At 38.4% G+C, this 24,642-nt stretch overlaps 1 protein-coding gene and 1 non-coding gene across 2 annotated transcripts; one reads left to right on the top strand and one right to left on the bottom strand.

Annotated features, from left to right (window-relative positions):
• The first annotated feature begins 6,038 nt into the window (after positions 1 to 6,038).
• On the top strand, positions 6,039 to 6,145 carry LOC127099281 (small nucleolar RNA R71). Its single transcript, XR_007793804.1, has one exon. It is a non-coding gene; the product is annotated as a small nucleolar RNA R71 (small nucleolar RNA).
• Positions 6,146 to 10,585: 4,440 nt separating this feature from the next.
• On the bottom strand, positions 10,586 to 12,696 carry LOC127096867 (SART-1 family protein DOT2). The gene is made up of 3 exons (XM_051035403.1): positions 12,339 to 12,696; positions 11,726 to 12,254; positions 10,586 to 10,793 (listed from the first exon to the last, which is right to left on the bottom strand). The coding sequence occupies exons 1-3, from the start codon at positions 12,655 to 12,657 to the stop codon at positions 10,655 to 10,657; spliced, it is 987 nt and encodes a 328-aa protein (XP_050891360.1). The 5' UTR covers positions 12,658 to 12,696; the 3' UTR covers positions 10,586 to 10,654.
• Positions 12,697 to 24,642: the final 11,946 nt, after the last annotated feature.

Below are 24,642 nucleotides of genomic sequence, written 5' to 3' on the forward strand. Positions count from 1 at the left end.
TATTTGGGCGGTGTAGCGGGAGGTGAAGGTGGGTCGATAGGGTGTTCCTCTAAGTCAAAGAGCCAGTTGTCTCGGTTGTGAACACTAGTTTTCTCATGGTTAGGCAAGGTGAAAAGTCGAACCACTTCATTATTAATTAGATAATCAAAGGTATCCGTCCCAATGTTTCCTATGATTCTGCGATCAAAGCAGAATTCGATATCCATTGGGCGGATGTTTCCAAAAGGTACAAGCTCATAAAGTGGGCGTACAAGTCCTATAGCGTCTGCTATCATGGTAACTAGGCCACCTATGATTAGTGGGGTACGGTTATTCTTAGCAACGTGGACAAATCTTTCCATCATGAATGTCACTATATTGACGTGTCGACCTTGATACGACACACAGCAGGATGAAGAGTTCATCGCGGGACACTAAGGTGTTATTCTCTTCCTTACCAAATAAGGTGTGGGCTAGTATTTTATGAAAATAACGGATAACAGGGTTGTGGATCTTTTGTGAGTGTATCTCATTCGGGTTTGGGTTGGATTATCCGGATATGCAACCCCATAAGTCATCGAGATCAATGTCATCGATAAGGTCCTCCTGGCGGGTAGTAAAGACGAAAGGGCCACTAGGAAATCCTAGGAGGTCAGCAAGGTCTCGACGGGTGTAGGTGAAGTCCATGCTAAATAACCTAAAGGATATCAACCCTTTGTTAAGTCCGTAACCATGTTCAGGGATGTATACAAGGGAACTCAGGAATTCTAAAGTTAGCTCACGGTACGTGACAAACCGTCTCTTAATGGTTGCGTTCTCCCACCCAAGCTGGTTAAACATATATAGGATGCTATCTCGGATGCCTAATTTATCCATGGTCGGTCCATCATAATAGATGGTCAATGCCATATTCTTCCGGGCTAGATAATCATACCGCATGCGTTGAACTCTACCTCTGAAAACTGTCTCTGGTTGTTGCATGATGAAAGTAATTAACAAACTAATTAGTAATTTTCCTGTTAGTCAGTATCCAATATGTCTTAGTTAGTTACTAGAAACAACAAGAGTGACTGCGAAGAATCAAGAAGGGGGAGCAAACAAAATAAAGAAGAAAATTAAAGAAGGGAAAAATAAAGTATAAGAAAAATAACGAAAAGAAAAAAGAGGCGGGTTGTCTCCCACCAAGCACTTTGTTTAATGTTGGAAGTTCGACAGTAGTGTCGCGTTGTACTAGGTTTGGGGTCGAGCGGGCAGCTCTATGAGTCTGAGACTGTTCGAATAGTCTATGTTTTCTATGTTATGATAGTGCTTTAAACGCTGCCCGTTTACTACAAAAGGGTCACTATTTCTACCTTTTATTTCTATCGCGCCACTAGTGAGAACTTTCGTGATCTCGAAAGGACCAGACCACCGAGATTTGAGTTTTCCTGGAAAGAGTTTAAGTCTTGAGTTAAATAGCAACACTATGTCGCCGACTTTAAACTCCTTCCTAGAGATGTGTTTTTCATGCCATCTTTTGGTTTGTTCTTTGTAGATCCTGGCATTCTCGTAAGCGTCCAATCTGAGCTCTTCTAATTCGTGGATGTCCAGAATCCGTTTCTCGCCTGCGGAAGTGTAGTTTATGTTAAGGGTTTTAATTGCCCAATACGCTTTGTGTTCCAATTCTACATGGAGGTGGCATGATTTACCATAAACTAGTTTGAAGGGTGTGGTTCCTATCGGGGTTTTGTAAGTCGTCCTGTAGGCCCACAAAGCTTCGTTTAGTTTGGATGACCAGTCCTTTCTGAATATTCCTACAATCTTCTCAAGAATTTGTTTTATTTCCCGATTCGAGACTTCGACTTGCCCGCTGGTTTGTGGATGATACGGTGTTGCTACGCGGTGTCAGACTCCGTACTTCAGAAGGAGTTTTCCAAATATATTCGATATGAAGTGGGAGCTACCGTCACTAACTACTAGTTTCGGCACACCGATTCTGGGAAAGATAATGTTTTTGAATAGCTTGATTACTACTCGTGTGTCATTTGTTGGAGAGGCTACAACCTCGATCCATTTTGAGACATAGTCGACAGCAACGAGTATGTATTTATTACCAAAAGAAGCTGGGAAGGGTCCCATGAAGTCAATCCCCCATACGTCAAAGACTTAGACTTCTAAGATTCCTGTTTGTGGCATTTCATCGCGTCTTGAGATGTTGCCAGTGCGTTGGCACCGATCGCATTTTATAACCGCGTTATGGACGTCTTTCCATAGGGTAGGCCAAAATAGGCCGGATTGCAGGATCTTAGTGCAGGTATTTGAGGTACTTGCATGCCCTCCATAGGGGGCGGAATGGCAATTAGAGATTATATCATCGATTTCATCCTCAGGAACACATCGACGGAAAATACCGTCGGTCCCTCTTTTGAAAAGAAGAGGTTCATCCCAGTAATACTGTTTTAGGTCATGAAAGAACTTCTTCTTTTGTTGATAAGATAGGTCCGGTGGAAGTGCTCCGACGGCTAGGTAGTTGACAAAGTCAACATACCATGGCAGAGTTGCATTCACGTGTACTTCTTCCACGGGTTCTTCTTTTTCTATATCGTTTAATGTCAGTTCAGACATATCACTTTCCATTTGGGCTATGAGTCATTCGTAAGGGAAATCGTCATTAATTGGGATTTGTTTGGGCGTGTTCCCTTCGATACGAGATAAGTGGTCTGCTACTACGTTCTCAGTACATTTCTTATCTTTTATTTCTAAATCAAACTCTTGTAAGAGCAGGATACATCTTAAAAGTCTTGGTTTAGCATCCTTCTTACTTAACAAATATCTAATAGTAGCGTGGTCGGTATAGATGATAATTTTCGCCCCCACCAGGTAAGAACGGAATTTGTCCAATGCGAACACGACAACTAGGAGTTCTTTTTCAGTGGTGGCGTAGTTCATTTGGGCAGGATCAAGCGTTTTACTTGCATAGTAAATAGCATGAAGCTTCTTATCCTTCCTTTGTCCTAGTACTGCGCCCACTGCGTAATCACTCGCATCACACATGATTTCAAATGGTAATCTCCAGTCAGGTGGTTGCATTATGGGTGCGGTGATTAAAGATGTTTTCAGTTGGTTGAACGTTGTTAATCATTTTTCATCAAATATGAAGTCAGTGTCCTTCATTAATAATCCTGTAAGTGGCTTGGTTATTTTTGAGAAATCTTTAATAAAACGTCGGTAGAAACCGGCGTGTCCTAGAAAGCTTCTTATCTCACAAACAGTTTTCAGAGGTTGAAGGTTCTCTATAATTTCGACTTTAGCTTTGTCCACTTCAATTCCTCTGTCAGATACCACGTGACCTAATACAATTCCTTGTTGAAGCATAAAATGGCATTTCTCCCAGTTTAAAACAAGGTTTACTTTCACGCATCTTTCGAGTACCAATTCGAGGTTAGATAGACATCCTTCAAAACTTTGACCGCAGACAGAAAAATCGTCCATAAAGACTTCCATGATGTCATCTATAAAATCTGCGAAGATTGCCATCATGCATCTTTGAAATGTTGCGGGAGCGTTACACAAGCCAAATGGCATTCGTCGGTAGGCGAATGTACCATAAGGGCATGTGAAGGTAGTCTTTTCTTGGTCGTCAGGATGGATTAGGATTTGAAAGAATCCTGAATAACCGTCTAGATAGCAGAAGTGAGAATGCTTAGCCAGTCGTTCAAGCATTTGATCAATGAAAGGTAGAGGGAAATGATCTTTACGAGTGGCTTTATTTAGTTTTCTATAGTCAATACACATTCTACTTCCAGTCACTACTCTTTGTGCGATGGATTCGCCTTTCTCGTTCTTAACAACTGTAACACCTCCTTTCTTGGGTACTACATGAACGGGGATAACCCATTGACTATCTGAGATCGGGTATATGATTCCAGCGTCTAGAAGTTTCTTTACTTCATCCTTGACCACGGTACTTAGGATTGGGTTGATCCTTCTCTGGTGCTCTCTAGAGGTTTTACAGCCTTCCTCCAGCATAATACGATGCATACAGATCGAAGGACTTATTCCTTTTAGATCGGCGATGTTATATCCTAACGCTGTTGGATATTTTCTTAGGACATCTAATAGTTTCTCGGTTTCCATCTGTCCTAAGTCAGCGTTGACTATTACTGGTCTTTTCAGTTCAGTGTCTAGGAATTCGTATCTTAGGTTCTTTGGTAGTGTTTAATTCCAAGTCAGGTTTCTTTGGGCATGGCATGTGGTCGGGTGTAAGTGCTAAACATTCGCTTAGACTTTCGTTTTGGTATGGTTCATGCCAATTATTGTCTTCAAGGATTGGAGGGATTTGGATTTTCATTATTTCAGAATACGTGGTTTCTTCCATCTCCATTTCCCTCACGCATTTGTCTATGACATCAAGCAGATAACAGTTGTCGTCTATAGCTGGCGCTTGTAAGAATTGGGTTAAGATGAATTCAACCTTTTCCTCTCCAACTTCGAATGTTAGCTTACCTCTCTTTACGTCTACTATGGCTCCGGCGGTGGCCAAGAATGGCCTTCCTAGAATGATAGGTGTACTGGCATCTTCTTTAATGTCCATGATTATGAAATCGGTAGGAATGTAAAATTGTCCTACACGAACTGAGACATTCTCTAGTATACCGACAAGGTATTTAATCGAGCGGTCAGATAATTGAACGGACATCTTTGTCGGTATTAATTCTCCCATACTGAGCCTTCTACAAATGGTTAGGGGCATTACGCTAATGCTGGCTCCTAGGTCGCATAGAGCTTTGTCTATGACGAATTTTCCAATGACACAGGGTATGGAGAAACTACCTGGGTCTTTTAGTTTGGGAGGCATGTTGTTCTGGATTATGGCGCTACACTCTGCAGTAAGTGTAACTGTTTCGTCATCCTCAATCTTTTTCTTATTGGATAGGATTTCCTTAAGAAATTTGGCATATGAGGGCATTTGTGTGATGGCTTCTGTAAAGGGTGTCATAATGTTTAATTGCTTCAGAAGCTCAACAAATTTCCTAAATTGATTCGCAGTCTTAGAACTTTTGAGTCTTTGAGGATACGGAATGGGTGGTTTATAAGGAGGTGGAGGCATATAAGGTTTCTCTTTCTCTTCGGCCTCCTGGGTATTATCTTCTGTTTCCTTTGGTTCATTCACCTTCTCAGTTGAGGTTTTATCTGGTTTTTGGTACATGGCAGGGTTTTGGAGTCTCGGATCTACGGGCCTGTCTACTTCTTTTCCACTCCTCAATATAACGACATTTGCATGTCCCTTTGGATTAGGTTGCGGCTGTCCAGGAAATGTTCCAGCTGGAGCGGCTATAGACGCTTGATGTTAAGCCACTTGTGAAATATGTGTTTCAAGCATTTTATTGTGGGTGGCTAAGGCGTCTACTTTATTCGCTAGTTGTTTAAGTTGCTCGCTAGTATGTATGTTTTGGTTCAAGAAGTCCTTGTTTGTTTGAGCTTGAGTAGCTATGAAGCTTTCCATCATCAACTCGAGATTTGACTTCCTAGGCATGTTAGGAGCATTATTAGCTGGCTTTTGATATCCAGGCGGAACAGCTGGTGCTTGGCCAGGTGCATAAAGGGCATTGTTATTCTTATACGAGAAATTGGGATGGTTTTTCCAACCAGGGTTGTAAGTATTCGAATAGGGATTTCCTTGTGTGTAATTTACTTGATCGGTTGGGACTCTTGCTAATATTTGACATTCTTGTGCAATGTGTCCATGGTTTCCACATAGCTCACAGTTTGGAGTTACAGCAGCCACGGTGGCTGCGGGTGGTATGGTCAAGTTATCTAATTTTTGGACAAGGGCATCTACCTTCGCATGAACATGGTCAAGGCTACTGATTTCGTACATTCCACCCTTAGTCTGGGACTTTTCCACTGGAGTTCGTTCACCTCCCCATTGGCAATGGTTTTGGGCCATGTTTTCAATGAGTTGATAGACTTGAGTGTATGGCTTATCCATAAGTGCACCGCCCGCGGCATCGTCTATTGTAAGTCTTGTGTTATACAGAAGCCCATTATAAAACGTGTGAATGATCACCCAGTCTTCTAGACCGTGATGTGAGCATATTCTCATCATGTCCTTATATCTCTCCCACGCTTCGTAGAGAGATTCCACATCTTTTTGCCTGAATCCGTTGATTTGAGCTCTCATCATAGCAGTTTTGCTCGGCGGGAAGTATCGGGATAAGAAGATGGTCTTCAGTTCCTCCCATGTTGTAACGGAGTTGGAGGGCAAGGATTGCAACCAAGCCCAAGCTCTGTCTCTTAGTGAAAAGGGAAAAAAGGCGCAGTCTTATCGCATCTTGAGATACACCATTCGCTTTTACAATATCCGCGTACTGCACAAACTTAGTCAGGTGTTCATTAGGATCGTCTGTTGGATTTCCAGCAAATTGATGTTGTTGGACGGCTGATAAGAATGAGGGTTTCAGCTCGAAATCGTTTCGATTAATAGCGGGAGCATCAATGCTGTTGTGAGGTTCTTGTTGAGATAGGGTAGCATAGAATTTAAGAGGACGATTCTGGGGTTCTTCTTCAGCCATGTTTGGTTTTTCTTCTGATTTAGAAGGAAAGGAGATATCGGGAATACCATACTTTTGTTGATATTCGTGTATTCGGCGTCTCACGTATACGAAACGCTCTAATTCAGGGATTGGTGGTGCTAAGTTATCGCCTTGTGAGCGAGTACTTGGCATACAATCAGGGAAAGAAAGGAGAGAAGATTAGTTTTTGTTTTTACCTTAGTTTATACCGTGCAACGAAAGAATCGCACTATTCGACTAAAAACAGGTCCCTGGTAACGGCGCCAAAAATTTGATGCTTGTTGTGGCTATATATAAAATATAGTCTGTCAGGTACTTGACTGCAAGTGCACAGTCTAGTCGCTTTAGTTTTAAAAGATATCGATCCCACAGAGACCTATGGTCAAACTAGTGCTACTAACGTCACTATGTTTAGCTAAGGGAATTGATTAGTAGAAGTTCGGGGGTAATATAGTAAATCTAAGGGGGAATTTTCGGTTTTAAGAAAGAATTAAGGGAAGGAATCAGTATGCAGCGCATTAATCGTCAGGGATTCGATAAGTCACCGGTGAATAGTTTAAAGGCCAAATATCTCTTAGTAGAAAATGTTTATTTAAAAGACTTTATCTCACACTGTCGTGGTTGTTGATTCGGCCTATAACTTTAAGTCAGAATGTACGCTCTCGCTGTCCCATTTGAAGTCAAAATTACTTTTTGAAAATAAATAAGTTCTAATTGTTTTTAAAGTGCTCTCGCTGTTTTTAAACTCAATGCCTAATTTTTACTATCCAGCTCGAGCCTCACGCTCTCGCGATTGTTGATTCTCACCTTAGTTAATTTCCCACTCTCGTGGCAAAATCGTATTAAATAGCTTTTCATGCTTTTGTGATAAAGTTAATTAAATTTAAATTAAAAACTTCAGCCTAAAAGGTTATTTGAGAAAAAGGGTTTTCACCGGTTATTATTAAATCCCATCAAATTAAGTTGCTACATACCGATACCGGTAGTTTAGTCGGACATATTAAATAAAACAGACACAAGGCATACACAGATCAACATTGCGACAAACATGCTTATAACAATAAATGGGCAATAACAATAATAATTCAATAAAAACCTGGAGATCGAAGTATAGAGTATATCGATTCTTGGAGCACTTGAGCAGTCATCCACAAGTCGGTAGGCTTTGCTTCTTCAATACAGATTACTACTAAAATTAAATAGAGTGTAGTAGTTCCCCAGTGTAGGAAACTACTACCTTGGCTAACTGGAAAACTAACTGGAAAAGGGAAACTACAAAAAGAATGGCGAATACAATAAGGCAACGGAAACAAGGTTGCTGGAAAGAAAGAAATGCTGAAAGCTAGAAAGCTGAAAATTAAATTGCAGAGCGTAAATATCAAAGTAGGCCCCTCCAGTTTTTCCCATTTGAGTCCTTTATATAGTGTCCATTAGGTCTTGGTAGTTGAGAAAATCAAGGAAAATTTGGTCTTGAGAGAGGAATTCGTGGGAAAAGTTTCTTGAAGGAGATTTAGGCACATTTGGGTGCCTGTTGTTGACTGCTTCAAAGCGCACTTTGTGGCCGCGTGACGCTCGTCATGGGCCTGTGACGGTCGTCACAGTCTGGGTCGTGACGAGCGTCATGAATGTGTGGCGATCGTCACATCAGCAAAATCTGCATTTTCTGCTCTTCTGGTTTTTCTATGCTTTTTTTTTACTTGTTTCTTCTTCTTTTTCTTCCTTTTCTTCATTTTGCTCTTTAATGCATGGAGATTCAAATACCTGCAAAAATAACACAAATACTTGCGCAAAAATCTGGATATTAATCGAAATGATGCGATTTCTGAGTGTAAATTAAGGCAATTATCTGATGCGTTTTCGCGTTATCACCAAACAAGAGGCCTCTCAATTGTACTCGTGAATCATGTCCATTTCCATGAAGTATTCAATGTAGGCAATGTCAACATAAGTTAGAGTTTTGTCCACGAAGATGCTTCTATCAACCAAAAATAGGAAGTATGTTCTCAATGAACACACTACATGATAGGCAACATGTGCATAATCACTCATAACATCCACATTTGCATTCAAGTTGTCAATATAACTTTCTGATAGATCAAGCATGACATCCTTTAGTATTTTTTATCTCACTTTGGGTTTTACTTGGATTAACTCCTAATTGTGTCACCATTAAATCGAGTGTCTCAGGTATACTAATCTAGAGTGATCCAACGATCCTCCTTTGATCGGAAGATGTAGGAGGCACGTTACATCATCAAAGGTGATGTCATCTCACTGATCGGAATATGAAATGATGTTGTCTTTGCGCGCCATATCTCAACAAATATAGACAATAAACGATGACCAATATAACCACATCATTTCCTACAAAAGTCCTTCAACCCATATATCTCCAATACATCATGAAACCAATACTTTTCTGGGTGTGGAAGCTTTGATATCTTCCTATCATGATTTATACATTTCAAGGTCTCATGTTACTGCAAAAAAATACATCAACGTTAGACAATTCAACTAGTATAAAATTGATGTTTAAATGAGTAAATTAAAAACTATGTTACATCTCTCTCCCACATGTGCCTAGCAGCATGATATGCATATAAAAGAAGTAGTGAAATATCTTTGGGGCCTCCCGGAAAACTATCAAATGCATCAACATCGGGTTCGACTGCATGATGTGGATCATATGCATGTACAATAGCATGAACGGGAGCAACGAGTGCTTCGTTATGAGCGGAGATACATGAGAACGAGAAGAGAATCCCTCAGCAGCATGAGATAATTCTCTAACAACTCACGTCGAATTAGTTCTCTCCTAGCGCACTGAAGCATGTTCGGGAAGCTAATCATGTATGTATCATTGTTGTTTGATAGTCATTTTTCTATAATCAAACTCGAAAATGCATATCATAATCAAAGAAATAAAAACAATGTATAAGCAAGCACAATTAAGAAATGAATGACAAAATGAGAAATCTGAATTTTGTTATTTGTAATGAGGGTTTGAATTTTAAAAATTGAATTATACGCAGAAAGGAGAATTCAGACCAAACATCAATCATAACTCTCAAATGACCCAAATGCATACCAAATTTAAGTAGGAATTACATTTCTATTGATGTAACATAATGTAGCTTAAATATACTCTATTAAGCTATTAGTGGAGAAGCATGCATTAAAAATCATAAAACCAAGGATATGAGGAATTAAATGCAAGAGATGAATGTGCTTAGTTTGAATGGAAATGAGTAGAAGTTGATGAAGTGTCTAGTTTGAATGACCAAAAATATATATTGAAAGCAAGGTTGAAAAAATGCTAGATTTAGATGTATGGACTCTATTCTATTCTTGAAAGAAGTTGAGAAGTTGTTTCAAATGTAATGAAATTGAGAGAAAAAGACTATGAACACATTTAAATAAGAGTATCTTCACGTGATTTTGAGATTTAGTTTGTTATAATTAGGATGAATTCGAATTTCAATCTCTTAAACTTATTTTTAACTTGTATTTTACGTGATTTTGAGATTGAATTTGTTGTGCTTAATGTGTCTGAATTTCAATTTCCAAATTCTACATGTATTTTCGAAAATTCATCTGAAGGTACGAGTAATTGATGGATTGCAATGCTATTCCATTGTTCTTTACATGGACATATTGTATTTCCATTTAAGTATTAAGATATTGTGCTGCTTAAAAAATATGATAATAAATTTAGTAAAATAAAAACTCTCACTCTTTTTCACTTAGAATACAAATCCTCCCCCGCCCAACATTATAGTCAACTGACAGACATTAAAATAAAACAACTCAATTTTTCAGTATTTTAAAAAAACTTTTAAATTTGAAATTTAACCATAGACAAAGCCGATAGAGAGAGATGGAGGAACCCGGAAAACCATTCGAACTGGTACATCGCCATTATAGGAACATTAAATACTCATTGATTTGGCAAAAAAAAAAATACTACTACCCGATTCTACTCCTATAAAAAAAACTATTCCATTCATAAATAATGTTTTCATCTAAAATAGTTTTCATCTAAGTTTTGTGGATTCTTCACCCTCTTTTCTCAATGTACAATGTGAGTTCTATGGATTCCTCAACCTCATGTCATTAAATTTTCAATTCAATTCGCAACCTTGTACAGATTTTAGCTTGAAATGCTTTTTGTTACAAGACTGAGGATCAAGATTTCGCCTTTTTTGAGGTATCGAAGTTTGATTGTTCAGCTTTCCTCTTGATTCCCGGAAAGTGTTCAACCTGAAACGATAAAAACATGTTCTAAAAGGGGAATATGCAAAAAAAACTCAAACTCAGAACTCATAAAGCAAAGTATGCATATATTAAATAGCATAAAAGCAAGGTAAATATTTTAATCAACATCTCTATGAAAAATTCTTCTTTGCAGTGTGTCAAAATGAAGCGAAATTCAACGTAAATAATGCCAATGTTGAGATGCAGCCATTATATGAAGGCTAGTTCTCGGACTTGTGAAGTCTAATAAAGCTCTCAATTTAGCCTATAAAAATCCTAAACCAGATAATGCAACTGTCATATTGGTGGCCTATAAACTTATCCAACAGGCATGACAGGTTTAACCATAACTGCTGATGCAACTTAACCTGTTAAACATGACAGAAATTCAAAGTAAAAAGGTAAATGATCATTCTTTAAACTCAATACATGATAAAGCATTATGACATTGTATGGCTCATGCATTATGACCTAGTGGAAAAAGGCTTGGTGGTGGTGGCTGTTCTCCTTGTTGTAGTATTCAGATTTGAATACAACATACCACTTATAGGCATTAATGTTGGATATGCTAACTGATTTTAGTGAGTCCTAATAAAGAAACAATTCTCAAACTACATTAGCCCAAAATCATCAAGTTATATCTAGTGTATAGTTGCTTCTTACTGTAGACAATAGATCAAGATATGGATTCTTATATGGTGTCATAACTCATACGTAATACATATTGAAAATAAAGATGCATTGGTCCAAAATAATGTCATGGAGGATAGGAAATAGTCTTTGATGTAAAAAGAATGCCCCCATTATAGCACAAACTTTTATCAGAAAATCACAAAATCAAGTATTAATCTTAGTATCTAGTTCACATCCAATGTAAGCATTTATTTTATTTCTATCAAAACTTCAAAAGTAAAAAGTCTGCGAAGTTAAAAACATACCCTGGTTTAACATGACCGCTGAGAACAAGATAGGGTGTCTTCATACGAGCTTGAGCTTCCCTCATTCTCTCCACAGACAACGATGGTGTATCTGAACTCTTCATTCGCTTGAGCTTTTCCTGCTTCATTTTGCCAGGTTCCTTGCCATGGAACGTATGAGAAAATTTTCGAAAGGCTTCCTTAGGAGTCAAAATTCTCCCAAACTCGTCTCTCCTCTCAATGCGAATCTCTTTTTTATTCTGTACTTCCTTTCCTTCATCCTCTAGAATCCCAACCAATTTGCTTTTCTTCTTATCCATGTTTCTGCCACCCCATTCAATGCTTTCTTTAAGTGTTCCTCGATCTTGAAGCAGTTTCAATGCACCTGACAGTCCTCTCCCTACAGCAACTTCATGCATACTTTGATCAGGAACTATCACTTCCTTGTCTTTTTCAGTTTCTTTGACTTCACTCCACCCACCAGCCTCATCTTTCTTTGCCTCTTCATCACCATGCATGAAAACATCTTCACCTTCTGATTTACGTGCTTCTGAAAAATAGAAAAGCAACGTCAAGATAGTAAGAACTTGTTTATGTTGGGAAAAAAAACATAATCATATAAAAACTCACTCACCTTGATCAATGTGAAGGCCCCAGACAAATTCTTCCATCTCGGTAAAGACCACCTTATTTTCTCTTGATTCTCCAGCGGTAGAATCTTGATCATCGACAGTCTCATTACTAGGATTTGAGGCGGCAAGTAAAGCAATAGCTTGAGGGCCAGATGCTCCTTTCTCCTCCTGTTTCTTGAGAGCTAGTCGCCTTGCTTTCTCTAAGGATTTACGGTGATCCTCGTCATCATCTGCAAAAGCTAGGGTTTCATCTTCCCATGTTTTATTGTTCAGAGATTGTTCTCGACCAAGTAATTTACACGCATAAGCATTATTTCTCATTTCAGCTGCCAAATGGAATATATGTTTGAGTTAACTTTCTACGGGTTAATCCTGAAACGCAAAATTATGTGCATAGGATGAATGCAGAGCCAGCCTATATATAGATGAATGCCAATTAGGGTTACCATGATTTTGAAGTGAGCCATATATCTCCACTAATATTTAATTTCATATCTAATTAGTTATTTAATTAATTAATTAATTAAAAGTTAATTAGTCTTTTTAATTAATACAATAATAACTAATATAATTAGAATTTAATAGTGCACTATTTTTTCTTCATATAATTAATATTTAATATAAATATATATGTTCACACGGCAATATAATAATTAAATAGTTTAAATGTATTTTTATCCCCTAATGATAAGATAAACAAATTTTATCCCCTAATAATTAAATAATCAAAGCTATAAATACAATCTCCAACTACTTTTTGAAGCATTCAACCCAGCATTAGAAATGACTTTACTATTAGAGTGTCATCCTCTCTTGCATACAAAATTGGTCCTGGGAATTTTCCATTTACTATGACAAAAAATATAACCCTGGAAATCTGCTCCACTTGAAGAGGAATACAAACAGTGGGTGAAGGAAGTAGAACGAAGTGGTGGCTGGATGTCAAGCAAACAAGATGTGTTAGACAAAAAAAAAAAACAGGCCATACATAAAATGACGATCTCGTGCTTGCTAAAGTGAAAGGCTTCCCTGCTTGGCCTGCAAATGTATGTGTTACTTCTTAATTTTTACTAAAACTTTGAGTTTCTTCGATAGTTTTGCTGTTTAGAATAACACACTGTCTTTTTTTTTACTTTTTTATTTTTTTCCCTTTCTGCCCTTTTTTATGGTGTATAAGGTTTATCGATAATCAGATTGATTTTCAATTTTATTTTGATCTATTTAATCAAAGTTTATTGTGTTTGTCTGACTTTGATTCTCTCATTCTCTAGTTTCTATAATGTTAAATTTGTATTAGTAGTAGTAATCATAATTTAGTATCACATGGATTTAACTTAATTTGATGTTAATCTTATGGAGACCTTTAATGTAAAGGTTGAGCGTCATGCTTGACTTGATTAGGGCCTAAATGCTTCCTTGATTTTGATTTGAAATGATGGAAGCCAGAGTCTTTAACAAGCATGGGGCAGTTGCTTAAAAAAAAAAATATGATTATATATTAGTATATCTGATATGTTTGATGTGAATACATTTTATTTCATTGAGTTTTGATTTGAAATGATGCATACAAGAGGGACAGGGTTCAACAAACATGGGGTTGTTGCTTGCAATTTTTTTATGGTTATATAGGAGTATATATGATATGTTAGTTGTGAAGGCATCCAGACATACAATGGAAGGGGATATGGGTTATGATCCATTTCCCAGGAGGTGGACAAGGATGTAGAAAATGTTGAGAGAAATATGGTTGAAGTCACACATCGTTTATTCAATAAAAAATATTAGTGTTTATATATATGTATATATATATATATGTGAAACAAACACATTATGTGTTGAAATATTAAACTTGATTTGGGCCTAATTTTATTTGATTTTGGACTTAGTTATTTGGGCTTAGCTTATATTGGATAATGTTTCTAGAAAAGTCTTGTAGTAGTTAGAGTGTCTAGATATTTCTTAAGATTGTAATATTTTCTAGAATACTCTTTGAATATCTAGAGTTGAGAACTCTCTAGAATTAGTGTGTCTAGAGTTCTCCTTAGAGTACTATAAATAGAGATGTAATCCAACACTTTTGAATCAAGCAAAAATACAAAGTTCTCTCTTCCATAAATAATTCTCCTATCTACCAAGTTTTTTATTCAAGCCTCTAATATTCCCACACACTTTTCCTAAACACAAAAGAGTTTATTTCCAACAAAGTGGCATCAGAGCTTCAAGGTCCAAAAAAAAATGGCGAATGGAGGTTTCCCTTTTCAAATGCCAATGCTCACAAAGAACAACTATGACAATTGGAGTATCAAGATGAAGGCGCTACTAGGAGCTCAAGATGTGTGGGATATCGTTGAGAAAGGCTTCAATGAGCAAGCTGAAGCCTCACTAAGTCAAGGTGTAAAGGAGACATTGAGGGAGTCAAGAAAGAGAGACAAGAAAGCTCTCTTCCTCATTTATCAATCGGTGGATGAAGATACATTTGAGAAGATCTCCAACGCAACGACGACCAAAGAAGCATGGGACAAACTTCAAACTTGCAACAAAGGAGTGGAACAGGTGAAAAAGATTCGTCTTCAAACTCTTAGAGGTGATTTTGAACGTTTATTTATGGAAGAGTCCGAGTCAATTTCTGATTATTTTTCTCGAGTATTGGCTGTAGTCAATCAACTTAAAAGAAATGGTGAAGATGTTGATGAGGTAAAAGTCATGGAGAAAATACTTCGCACTTTAAATCCAAGTTTTGACTTCATTGTTACCAACATTGAAGAAAACAAGGATTTAAAGACCATGACTATTGAGCAACTCATGGGTTCCTTACAAGCATACGAAGAAAAACAAAAGAGAAAAATTAAACAAAAGGAGGCTATGGAGCAACTACTACAACTCAACATAAAGGAAGCAAATTATGCGAATTACAAGAGCCAAAAAGGACGAGGTCGTGGCCAAGATCGTGGGCGTGGACGAGGACATGGAGGAGAAGGAAGAGGCAGTTACAACAACTACTCTAATAATGGAGAAAGAAGTTGGAATCCACAAGAAACAAGAGGTCGTGGAAGAGGAAATTCATGGTCGAGGTGTGACAAATCACAAATCAAGTGCTTCAACTGCAACAAGATCGGTCACTATGCATCTGAGTGTAGATTCTCGAAGAAAGTTGTGGAGAAAGCTAACTTTGTAGAAGAAAAAGGCAGAGAAGAAGAAACTTTGTTGCTCGCGTGCCAAAACCAAGTTGAAGAGAAAAGAAACAAATGGTACCTCGACACTGGCGCAAGCAATCACATGTGTGGCGATCGAAGCATGTTCGTAGAGATCAATGAAGCGACAACTGGCAATGTCTCATTTGGAGATGACTCAAAGATACCGGTCAAAGGCAAAGGTAAAATTCTTATACGCTTAAAGAATGGGAGTCATCAATTCATATCCAATGTCTATTATGTTCCTAACATGAAGAATAATATTTTGAGCTTGGGACAATTATTAGAGAAAGGCTATGACATCCACTTGAAAGAACATAGTCTTTTCTTAAGAGATTGTAGACATAACTTGATTGCTAAGGTGCCTATGTCAAATAATAGAATGTTCCTCTTGAACATTCAAAATGATGTTGCAAAGTGTCTCAAGACTTGCTATACCGACTCTTCGTGGCTATGGCATCTACGATTCGGACATCTCAACTTCGATAGTCTAAAATGTTTGTCAAAGAAGGAAATGGTGAGAGGCTTGCCTAGTATAAACCACCCAGACCAACTATGTGAAGGATGTCTAGTTGGGAAGCAATTTCGGAAAAGCTTTCCAAAGGAATCAACGTCAAGAGCGACAAAACCGCTAGAGCTCATACACACTGATGTCTGTGGACCAATCAATCCAAACTCTTTTGGTAAGAGTAAATACTTTCTCCTCTTTATTGATGATTATTCTAGAAAAACCTGGGTTTATTTCTTGAAGGAGAAGTCAGAAGTGTTTGAAAACTTCAAGAAGTTCAAAGCCCTTGTGGAGAAAGAAAGTGGTCTTTCCATTAAGGCCATGAGATCTGACCGAGGAGGAGAGTTCATTTCAAATGAGTTCCAAAAATATTGTGAAGACCATGGAATCCGCCGCCCACTAACAGTGCCAAGATCACCACAACAAAATGGAGTAGCAGAGAGAAAGAATCGGACCATACTTAACATGGTGCGAAGCATGCTTAAGAGCAAGAAGATGCCGAGAGAGTTTTGGGCCGAAGCAGTGGCATGTGCGGTTTATCTGACAAATCGTTCCCCAACAAGAAGCGTGCATGAGAAGACACCACAAGAAGCGTGGAGTGGAAGGAAGCCTGGGATCTCTCACCTCAAAGTGTTTGGAAGCATTGCCTATACTCACGTTCCTGATGAAAGGAGAACAAAGCTCGATGATAAAAGTGAGAAGTATGTATTCGTCGGTTACGACTCAAGCTCCAAAGGGTACAAGCTCTATAATCCAAATAGTGGAAAGATCGTCATAAGTCGTGACGTGGAGTTCGAAGAAGAAGATTGTTGGGATTGGAGTCTTCAAGAAGACAGGTACGATTTTCTTCCTTACTTTGAAGAAGAAGACGAAATGGAACAACCAATGATAGAAGAAAATATTACACCACCGGCCTCACCGACACCAAGGTTGGATGAAACAAGCTCAAGTGAGAGGACACCACGACTAAGGAGTATTGAAGAGCTTTATGAGGTAACCGAAAACATAAATGACATTAACCTTTTTTGCCTTTTGGGTAATTGCGAGCCTCTAAGCTATCAAGAAGCAGTTGAAAATGTAAAGTGGAGAGACGCCATGGAAGAAGAAATCAAGTCAATCACGAAGAATGATACATGGGAACTTACTACACTTCCACAAGGACACAAAGCAATTGGAGTAAGATGGGTGTACAAGGCGAAGAAGAATGCAAAAGGAGACGTGGAAAGATACAAAGCAAGATTGGTGGCGAAAGGATATAGTCAAAGACAAGGAATTGACTATGATGAGGTATTTGCCCCCGTTGCTCGTCTTGAAACTATTAGACTGATCATTTCTTTGGCAGCCCAAAATGAATGGAAGATCTATCAAATGGATGTGAAGTCGGCCTTCTTGAATGGTTTTCTCGAAGAAGAAGTTTATATCGAGCAACCACAAGGCTATGAAGTAAAAGGGCAAGAAGAAAAAGTCTTGAAGTTGAAGAAGGCATTGTACGGACTCAAGCAAGCACCGAGAGCTTGGAATGTTCGAATCGACAAGTACTTTCAAGACAAGAACTTCATCAAGTGTCCATATGAGCATGCACTCTATATTAAAGCGCAAAGTGGAGATATTTTGATTGTGTGCTTATATGTTGATGACTTGATCTTCACAGGGAACAATTTAAGCATGTTCGAAGAGTTCAAGAAAGACATGTCAAATGAATTTGAGATGACAGACATGGGGCTCATGGCATATTATCTCGGCATCGAAGTAAAGCAAGAAGACAAAGGAATTTTTATCACCCAAGAAGGTTATGCCAAAGAAGTCCTTAAGAAGTTCAAGATGGATGATGCCAATCCAGTTGGCACCCCGATGGAATGTGGAAACAAGTTGAGTAAGCATGAAAATGGAGAGTTTGTTGATCCAACTCTTTACAAACAAAAGTTTGGTTGGAAGTCTGCGTTACTTGACAAGTACAAGGCCGGATATTCTCTATGCTGTAGGAGTCGTAAGTCGCTACATGGAAGCTCCAACAACAACTCACTTCAAGGCGGCAAAAAGAATCCTTCGATACATTAAAGGTACAACAAACTTTGGCTTGCACTATTACTCTTCTAATAATTATGAGATTATTGGCTATAGTGATAGTGATTGGAGTGGAGACTTGGATGATAGAAAAAGCACTACTGGTTTTGTGTTCTTCATGGGTGATACTGCTTTCACTTGGATGTCAAAGAAGCAACCTATCGTCACACTATCAACTTGTGAAGCTGAGTATGTTGCTGCCACATCATGTGTTTGTCATGCAGTTTGGCTAAGGAATTTGTTGAAAGAATTAAAAATGCCACAAGAAGATCCCGTCGAAATATGTGTTGACAATAAATCAGCACTTGCTTTGGCAAAGAATCCTGTATTTCATGAAAGAAGTAAGCACATCGACACTCGTTACCACTTCATAAGAGAATGCATCGAGAAGAAGAAGGTGAAGTTGAAGTATGTGATGTCTAGAGATCAAGCTGCCGACATTTTCACCAAGCCACTCAAATTGGAAACTTTCGTGAAGCTAAGGAATATGCTTGGAGTCACAAATCAAGTTTAAGGGGGGATGTTGAAATATTAAACTTGATTTGGGCCTAATTTTATTTGATTTTGGACTTAGTTATTTGGGCTTAGCTTATATTGGATAATGTTTCTAGAAAAGTCTTGTAGTAGTTAGAGTGTCTAGATATTTCTTAAGATTGTAATATTTTCTAGAATACTCTTTGAATATCTAGAGTTGAGAACTCTCTAGAATTAGTGTGTCTAGAGTTCTCCTTAGAGTACTATAAATAGAGATGTAATCCAACACTTTTGAATCAAGCAAAAATACAAAGTTCTCTCTTCCATAAATAATTCTCCTATCTACCAAGTTTTTTATTCAAGCCTCTAATATTCCCACACACTTTTCCTAAACACAAAAGAGTTTATTTCCAACAAAGTGGCATCAGAGCTTCAAGGTCCAAAAAAAAATGGCGAATGGAGGTTTCCCTTTTCAAATGCCAATGCTCACAAAGAACAACTATGACAATTGGAGTATCAAGATGAAGGCGCTACTAGGAGCTCAAGATGTGTGGGATATCGTTGAGAAAGGCTTCAATGAGCAAGATGAAGCCTCACTAAGTCAAGGTGTAAAGGAGACATTGAGGGAGTCAAGAAAGAGAGACAAGAAAGCTCTCTTCCTCATTTATCAATCGGTGGATGAAGATACATTTGAGAAGATCTCCAACGCAACGACGACCAAAGAAGCATGGGACAAACTTCAAACTTGCAACAAAGGAGTGGAACAGGTGAAAAAGATTCGTCTTCAAACTCTTAGAGGTGATTTTGAACGTTTATTTATGGAAGAGTCCGAGTCAATTTCTGATTATTTTTCTCGAGTATTGGCTGTAGTCAATCAACTTAAAAGAAATGGTGAAGATGTTGATGAGGTAAAAGTCATGGAGAAAATACTTCGCACTTTAAATCCAAGTTTTGACTTCATTGTTACCAACATTGAAGAAAACAAGGATTTAAAGACCATGACTATTGAGCAACTCATGGGTTCCTTACAAGCATACGAAGAAAAACAAAAGAGAAAAATTAAACAAAAGGAGGCTATGGAGCAACTACTACAACTCAACATAAAGGAAGCAAATTATGCGAATTACAAGAGCCAAAAAGGACGAGGTCGTGGCCAAGATCGTGGGCGTGGACGAGGACATGGAGGAGAAGGAAGAGGCAGTTACAACAACTACTCTAATAATGGAGAAAGAAGTTGGAATCCACAAGAAACAAGAGGTCGTGGAAGAGGAAATTCATGGTCGAGGTGTGACAAATCACAAATCAAGTGCTTCAACTGCAACAAGATCGGTCACTATGCATCTGAGTGTAGATTCTCGAAGAAAGTTGTGGAGAAAGCTAACTTTGTAGAAGAAAAAGGCAGAGAAGAAGAAACTTTGTTGCTCGCGTGCCAAAACCAAGTTGAAGAGAAAAGAAACAAATGGTACCTCGACACTGGCGCAAGCAATCACATGTGTGGCGATCGAAGCATGTTCGTAGAGATCAATGAAGCGACAACTGGCAATGTCTCATTTGGAGATGACTCAAAGATACCGGTCAAAGGCAAAGGTAAAATTCTTATACGCTTAAAGAATGGGAGTCATCAATTCATATCCAATGTCTATTATGTTCCTAACATGAAGAATAATATTTTGAGCTTGGGACAATTATTAGAGAAAGGCTATGACATCCACTTGAAAGAACATAGTCTTTTCTTAAGAGATTGTAGACATAACTTGATTAAATGCTGCCAACAATGTCATCACTTCTCCTTTTGGCATGGGAGAAGGGTTTTGAACAAAGTGAACAAATCACGCTGACTTATGAATGACCGTAGGAACATCCACAGCGACCCAATTGTGGCAGACACCACCAGGAATGATGAAATTGTTCAGGTCCTCTGCATCCTCTTCCAAGATAAGTAGCAGCTTCCTCTTCAGGTTGATCATCAGGGATGAATCCTCCACTTGTGAACAAACCTTGCTCCTTAAGTGCCCCAGAACAGTAGCCTACGCCAGCCCGGGATCGGTTAACCAGGAATAAATCCATCAACAGCACTAAGGCTGGCAAAAAATCCTCTCTGAATTCACAACTCTAGCTCAGGATGATCCATCAATTTGGCAGAATTGGCTCTGGTATAATACCGGCGAAGTGCGTCTTCAAAATAAATGAAGATCGCAGGGTCAGACCACAGGACGGGAGACCGGAACAAAACACCTGCTTATGCAAATGATGCATGAAGTGTTTATGCATATGCTTGTTTTTATTTCAAAGGAACTCGAGGGTTTTATTTGCAAACTCTGAAATATTTAAGCATTTTGATCATACATGAGAATATCTCATCAGATATATCAGGTGAAAAAAATTTCCCGGTTTTTTCATGTTTTGAAAATTTTTGCAAATAAACTCCTTTGAGTTCCTTGAAAATTTTCTTTTTCTGATGACATGGATGCAGATGAATGCGTGAATGCATGAATGCAACAAACACACTCAAGGATCAAGCAAAGCACACCACACAAAGGTCGTGGGAAAGCTCTATGTATCCCTAATATCAATCATCCATTTTGGTGGATTTAGGTTTTCACCTTATCGACACCCAAGTTCCATTGATATTAACGGTACATGAACCGGCTCAAACATTCTTAATATCAACCAGCCGCTTTGGTGGATTTAGGTTTTACACCTGATCCGGGATCCATTGATATTAACAATGTTTGAACGACTCAACCACGAATCACGGGTTTGTTGAGAGTCACGAGCATGGAGTCTCGGTTAAGAACCACCCAAAGGGAGTGTACTAGGGTTTAAACCTGCCAGACATGTTCTATCAGAGGGTCCCATAATCATCGTTCCATCTCTCGAATATTATCGGAGGAACGAATACTCGTATTCCAAGAATATTCTCAAGAGAAACTCTTATGAGTGTAGTATCGCGTAACAATCGTATCAGAACTGACATCTGAACGACCTCCGCACTACGGTCCTAAAAATAGGCCAAGATGGGTTTGGTAAACTAAGGTCCTTGGCTTCTGCGGCACATGATTGAAGGAATAATGCCTAACCACAAATAACTTGTGTGACATTATTAGTTCAACATGACCTCCACCAAGTGAATGGACTCGCAAGTCAACTGGCTAAGGAATACTCCACACCAGTCAACAAGACTATGCCATTCTCCTATCCTAGAGTGCACTCGAGTTCGGGTATAGAACTCATCTCACAGAGATCACCAAAGCAAACAGCAATTGTATATCAAGCAATTCACACATTACAATCAATACAGTGATCCCAAATTGTACAAAAATATGTCAAATAACAAATAATAATATATCACAACAAGGGTGAAAAGTAGGCAATACCACCAAGGATTCTGGTCATATCCCCAGTGGAGTCGCCACTTTTCTGTAGCGGTGTATTCGTCGCTATATGATCTATCGATTAAATCATAAGCAAGAGATACATTGAAATTTCGAGTCGCCACCGCACTTTTATTTATCCAAAGGACTGGCTAAAAAGCGAACAAAAGCCTAAGAAGTTTTACACGTAGAAAACTAATAAAAAGATCAGAGATTCTGGGTAAGGGGTAAATTACGCAATGGGAAGGTGTTAGGCACCCACTACGTCCTAGGTACTCCTAGGGAGCCCTTTTCACACTTGTTGTAAAAGATTGTTATTTGTTATGACATAAAGATTGTGCAAACATGATTGGGATGATGAGAAAAGAATATACATTTTTTATTGGGTTATTGGGTTTGAACGGATGAACCCGCTGCCTACGTACCTTCCATCAAAGGTAAGGATCAAAACGCCGTAGTTCGGCTAAAAGATTTCCAAAAGTTGGTGGATTTGATTTTAAACACAAGCACTGAGGCTTTTCATTATCAATGGGAGAAAACTCGACCAAAAACAACATCCACCATGCGAGGATAGCTTCGACGTACTAGAGGGGTTAGCCCTGTTTTCAGTACGGAAGTCTTACTGTCGACTCACTAAGGATAGGCAAGATTTACATCAACCACAAAGATAATTGAAACCTATGGCTAATGCATGAAAAGATTAACAATGGACAAAGCCAAAACAAGTGAATGAGTGAAGTTAATTGATTGTGATTATGAAAGTGAAGTCGGAGTATGATTAAGATTGATTCAAAAGAAGTATTATGAAATGGAGTTTGAAAAAAAAGTCAAGGACTTGGGTCCAGGTTTTTAGTTAGAAAACATGAAAATGTTTGCACAATATCTATGTCAAGTTTGAAAGTAATGTGTGAAAAGGTTTAAGACATAATGAATGATGAATGGATGGAGATGGAATTGTAAAACTTCTTAGAAGGTTCACTTCTTGAAATCATATGGAGGATGATTCAAGTGTGTCCTTTGGAATAGCAATGGATAATAACAAACAAACAAGAAAGTCAACAAAAGCGGATATCGGATGCCAATCACTGGGCTTATACCAATCTCCTAAAATAAAACGGGATATCAGATGCCACTCAATGGTCTTACACTAATCTCCTCAAACAAAGAAGCAAAAGGTGGATACCGGATACCAATAGATGGATTTACACCAGTCTCCTAAAACAGAAAAGGATATCAGAAGCCACTCAATGGACTTACACTAATCTCCACAGAAGAAAACAAGAAAGGAAAAATGGAAGTCAACTGCCAAATCATCTGGACTTAAGTCAACTCCACAGATGCTCATAGGAAATCCAATGCCACATTACAGGGACTTACAATGGATCCTCACATACAAGAACATAAGCAACAATATGATCACAGGAATGCAAATGCCAACTTACAGGGACTTATAATTGCAACCTCTCATACAAATCAAACAGATCAAATTATGATCACAGGACAACAGATGCCAACTTACAGGGGCTTATAACTGTATCCTCACATACAAACAGATAAAACAGAAGATATGAGTGACCAATGAGGTCTTACACTCTATCCTTCCATATCATAGGAGCAAATGCCAAAGCAATGGACTTACAATTGTCCTCAATGGGCAAACAACAATGACAATATCACAAAGACAAATGAGATGATTGTGCATTAATGGCAATTGATGATGATAAATGCATAACATACAAGCAAACGAGTGCATATGAAGCAATCAATCAATCAATGAATATCAAACAGCACACTCTATAGCCAAACAAGGGGGCTCATACAAGAAGGTTTGACTATGAAAGTCCACTGTAATAGGTAAAGTGTCGCTCTTAACCTTGCCATTGAGAGGCTAAGGTGAAGCAGATGAAAAGGAGATGAGGGGTGTGCCTCATTGCTTCTATCCCTAATCAGGGAGAGCATCAAAGAAAGTGTGGGAGCTCAGAAAGATGGAGCTCTTTCCACATTATTGACTCGATAGATTTTGGGTTTTTATCTCAATGCTTCAACCATGTAATGGGAGCAAGGAGAGGACTCACTGAATAGTAGGGGATAGGCTACTTATCCCTTTGATCTACCAATTGCCTTACTTGAAGGACTTTTCCTGCTTGGGACAATTTTAAACACACACAGGCATTGCCTCTTAAGGAGGACTTCAGACAATTTGCCCGGTCAAATAACAGACCGGGTCTCCAGACTACATGAAGAAGAAGTAATTATACCTCAAAGCAAATTGCTAAATAGCAAAGCAAAGCAAGTTCAAAGAACTTAAGCAACTAAAGTACCTGAAAAAAGTCAAACCAATTAGTAAACAGTTCAACAGTTTAAAACAAAAGGAATGGATAAACAACAGTCAACCACAGAGGGACCAATGTGCAAAGCACAAGACTCAACTATATGAGTCACACCTACAAAACAAGGGTTAGCACATGATATATATAATCCAACTCAATCAAATTTGAATGATCTTTGAGGCATTGGTGCTTAACCTGAAACAATAGCTCAATTGTAAGCTCAAAAGACCACTAGGACTAGCCTAGGGTCAAAGATGAAAGAAAAGGTCAAAACAGCAAAGTAAAGTCAACCCAATTCATATTCAAACATTTAAGAAGCAATCTCAATTGGATTCACAATCAAATCATGCATCATTGTCATTTCA

This window comes from Lathyrus oleraceus, chromosome 6, assembly GCF_024323335.1.
Source record: "Lathyrus oleraceus cultivar Zhongwan6 chromosome 6, CAAS_Psat_ZW6_1.0, whole genome shotgun sequence".
NCBI classification, from domain to species: domain Eukaryota; kingdom Viridiplantae; phylum Streptophyta; class Magnoliopsida; order Fabales; family Fabaceae; genus Lathyrus; species Lathyrus oleraceus.

What these genes read in the sequence shown, in the direction of transcription:
- LOC127096867 (XM_051035403.1), bottom strand. Translation starts at nt 12,657, where the DNA reads ATGAGAAATAATGCTTATGCGTGTAAATTACTTGGTCGAGAACAATCT. An exon ending in GGGCCTTCACATTGATCAAG is followed by an intron (nt 12,255 to 12,338) that starts GTGAGTGAGTTT and finishes TCTATTTTTCAG; the next exon opens with AAGCACGTAAATCAGAAGGT. An exon ending in AGCGGTCATGTTAAACCAGG is followed by an intron (nt 10,794 to 11,725) that starts GTATGTTTTTAA and finishes TTATCGTTTCAG; the next exon opens with GTTGAACACTTTCCGGGAAT.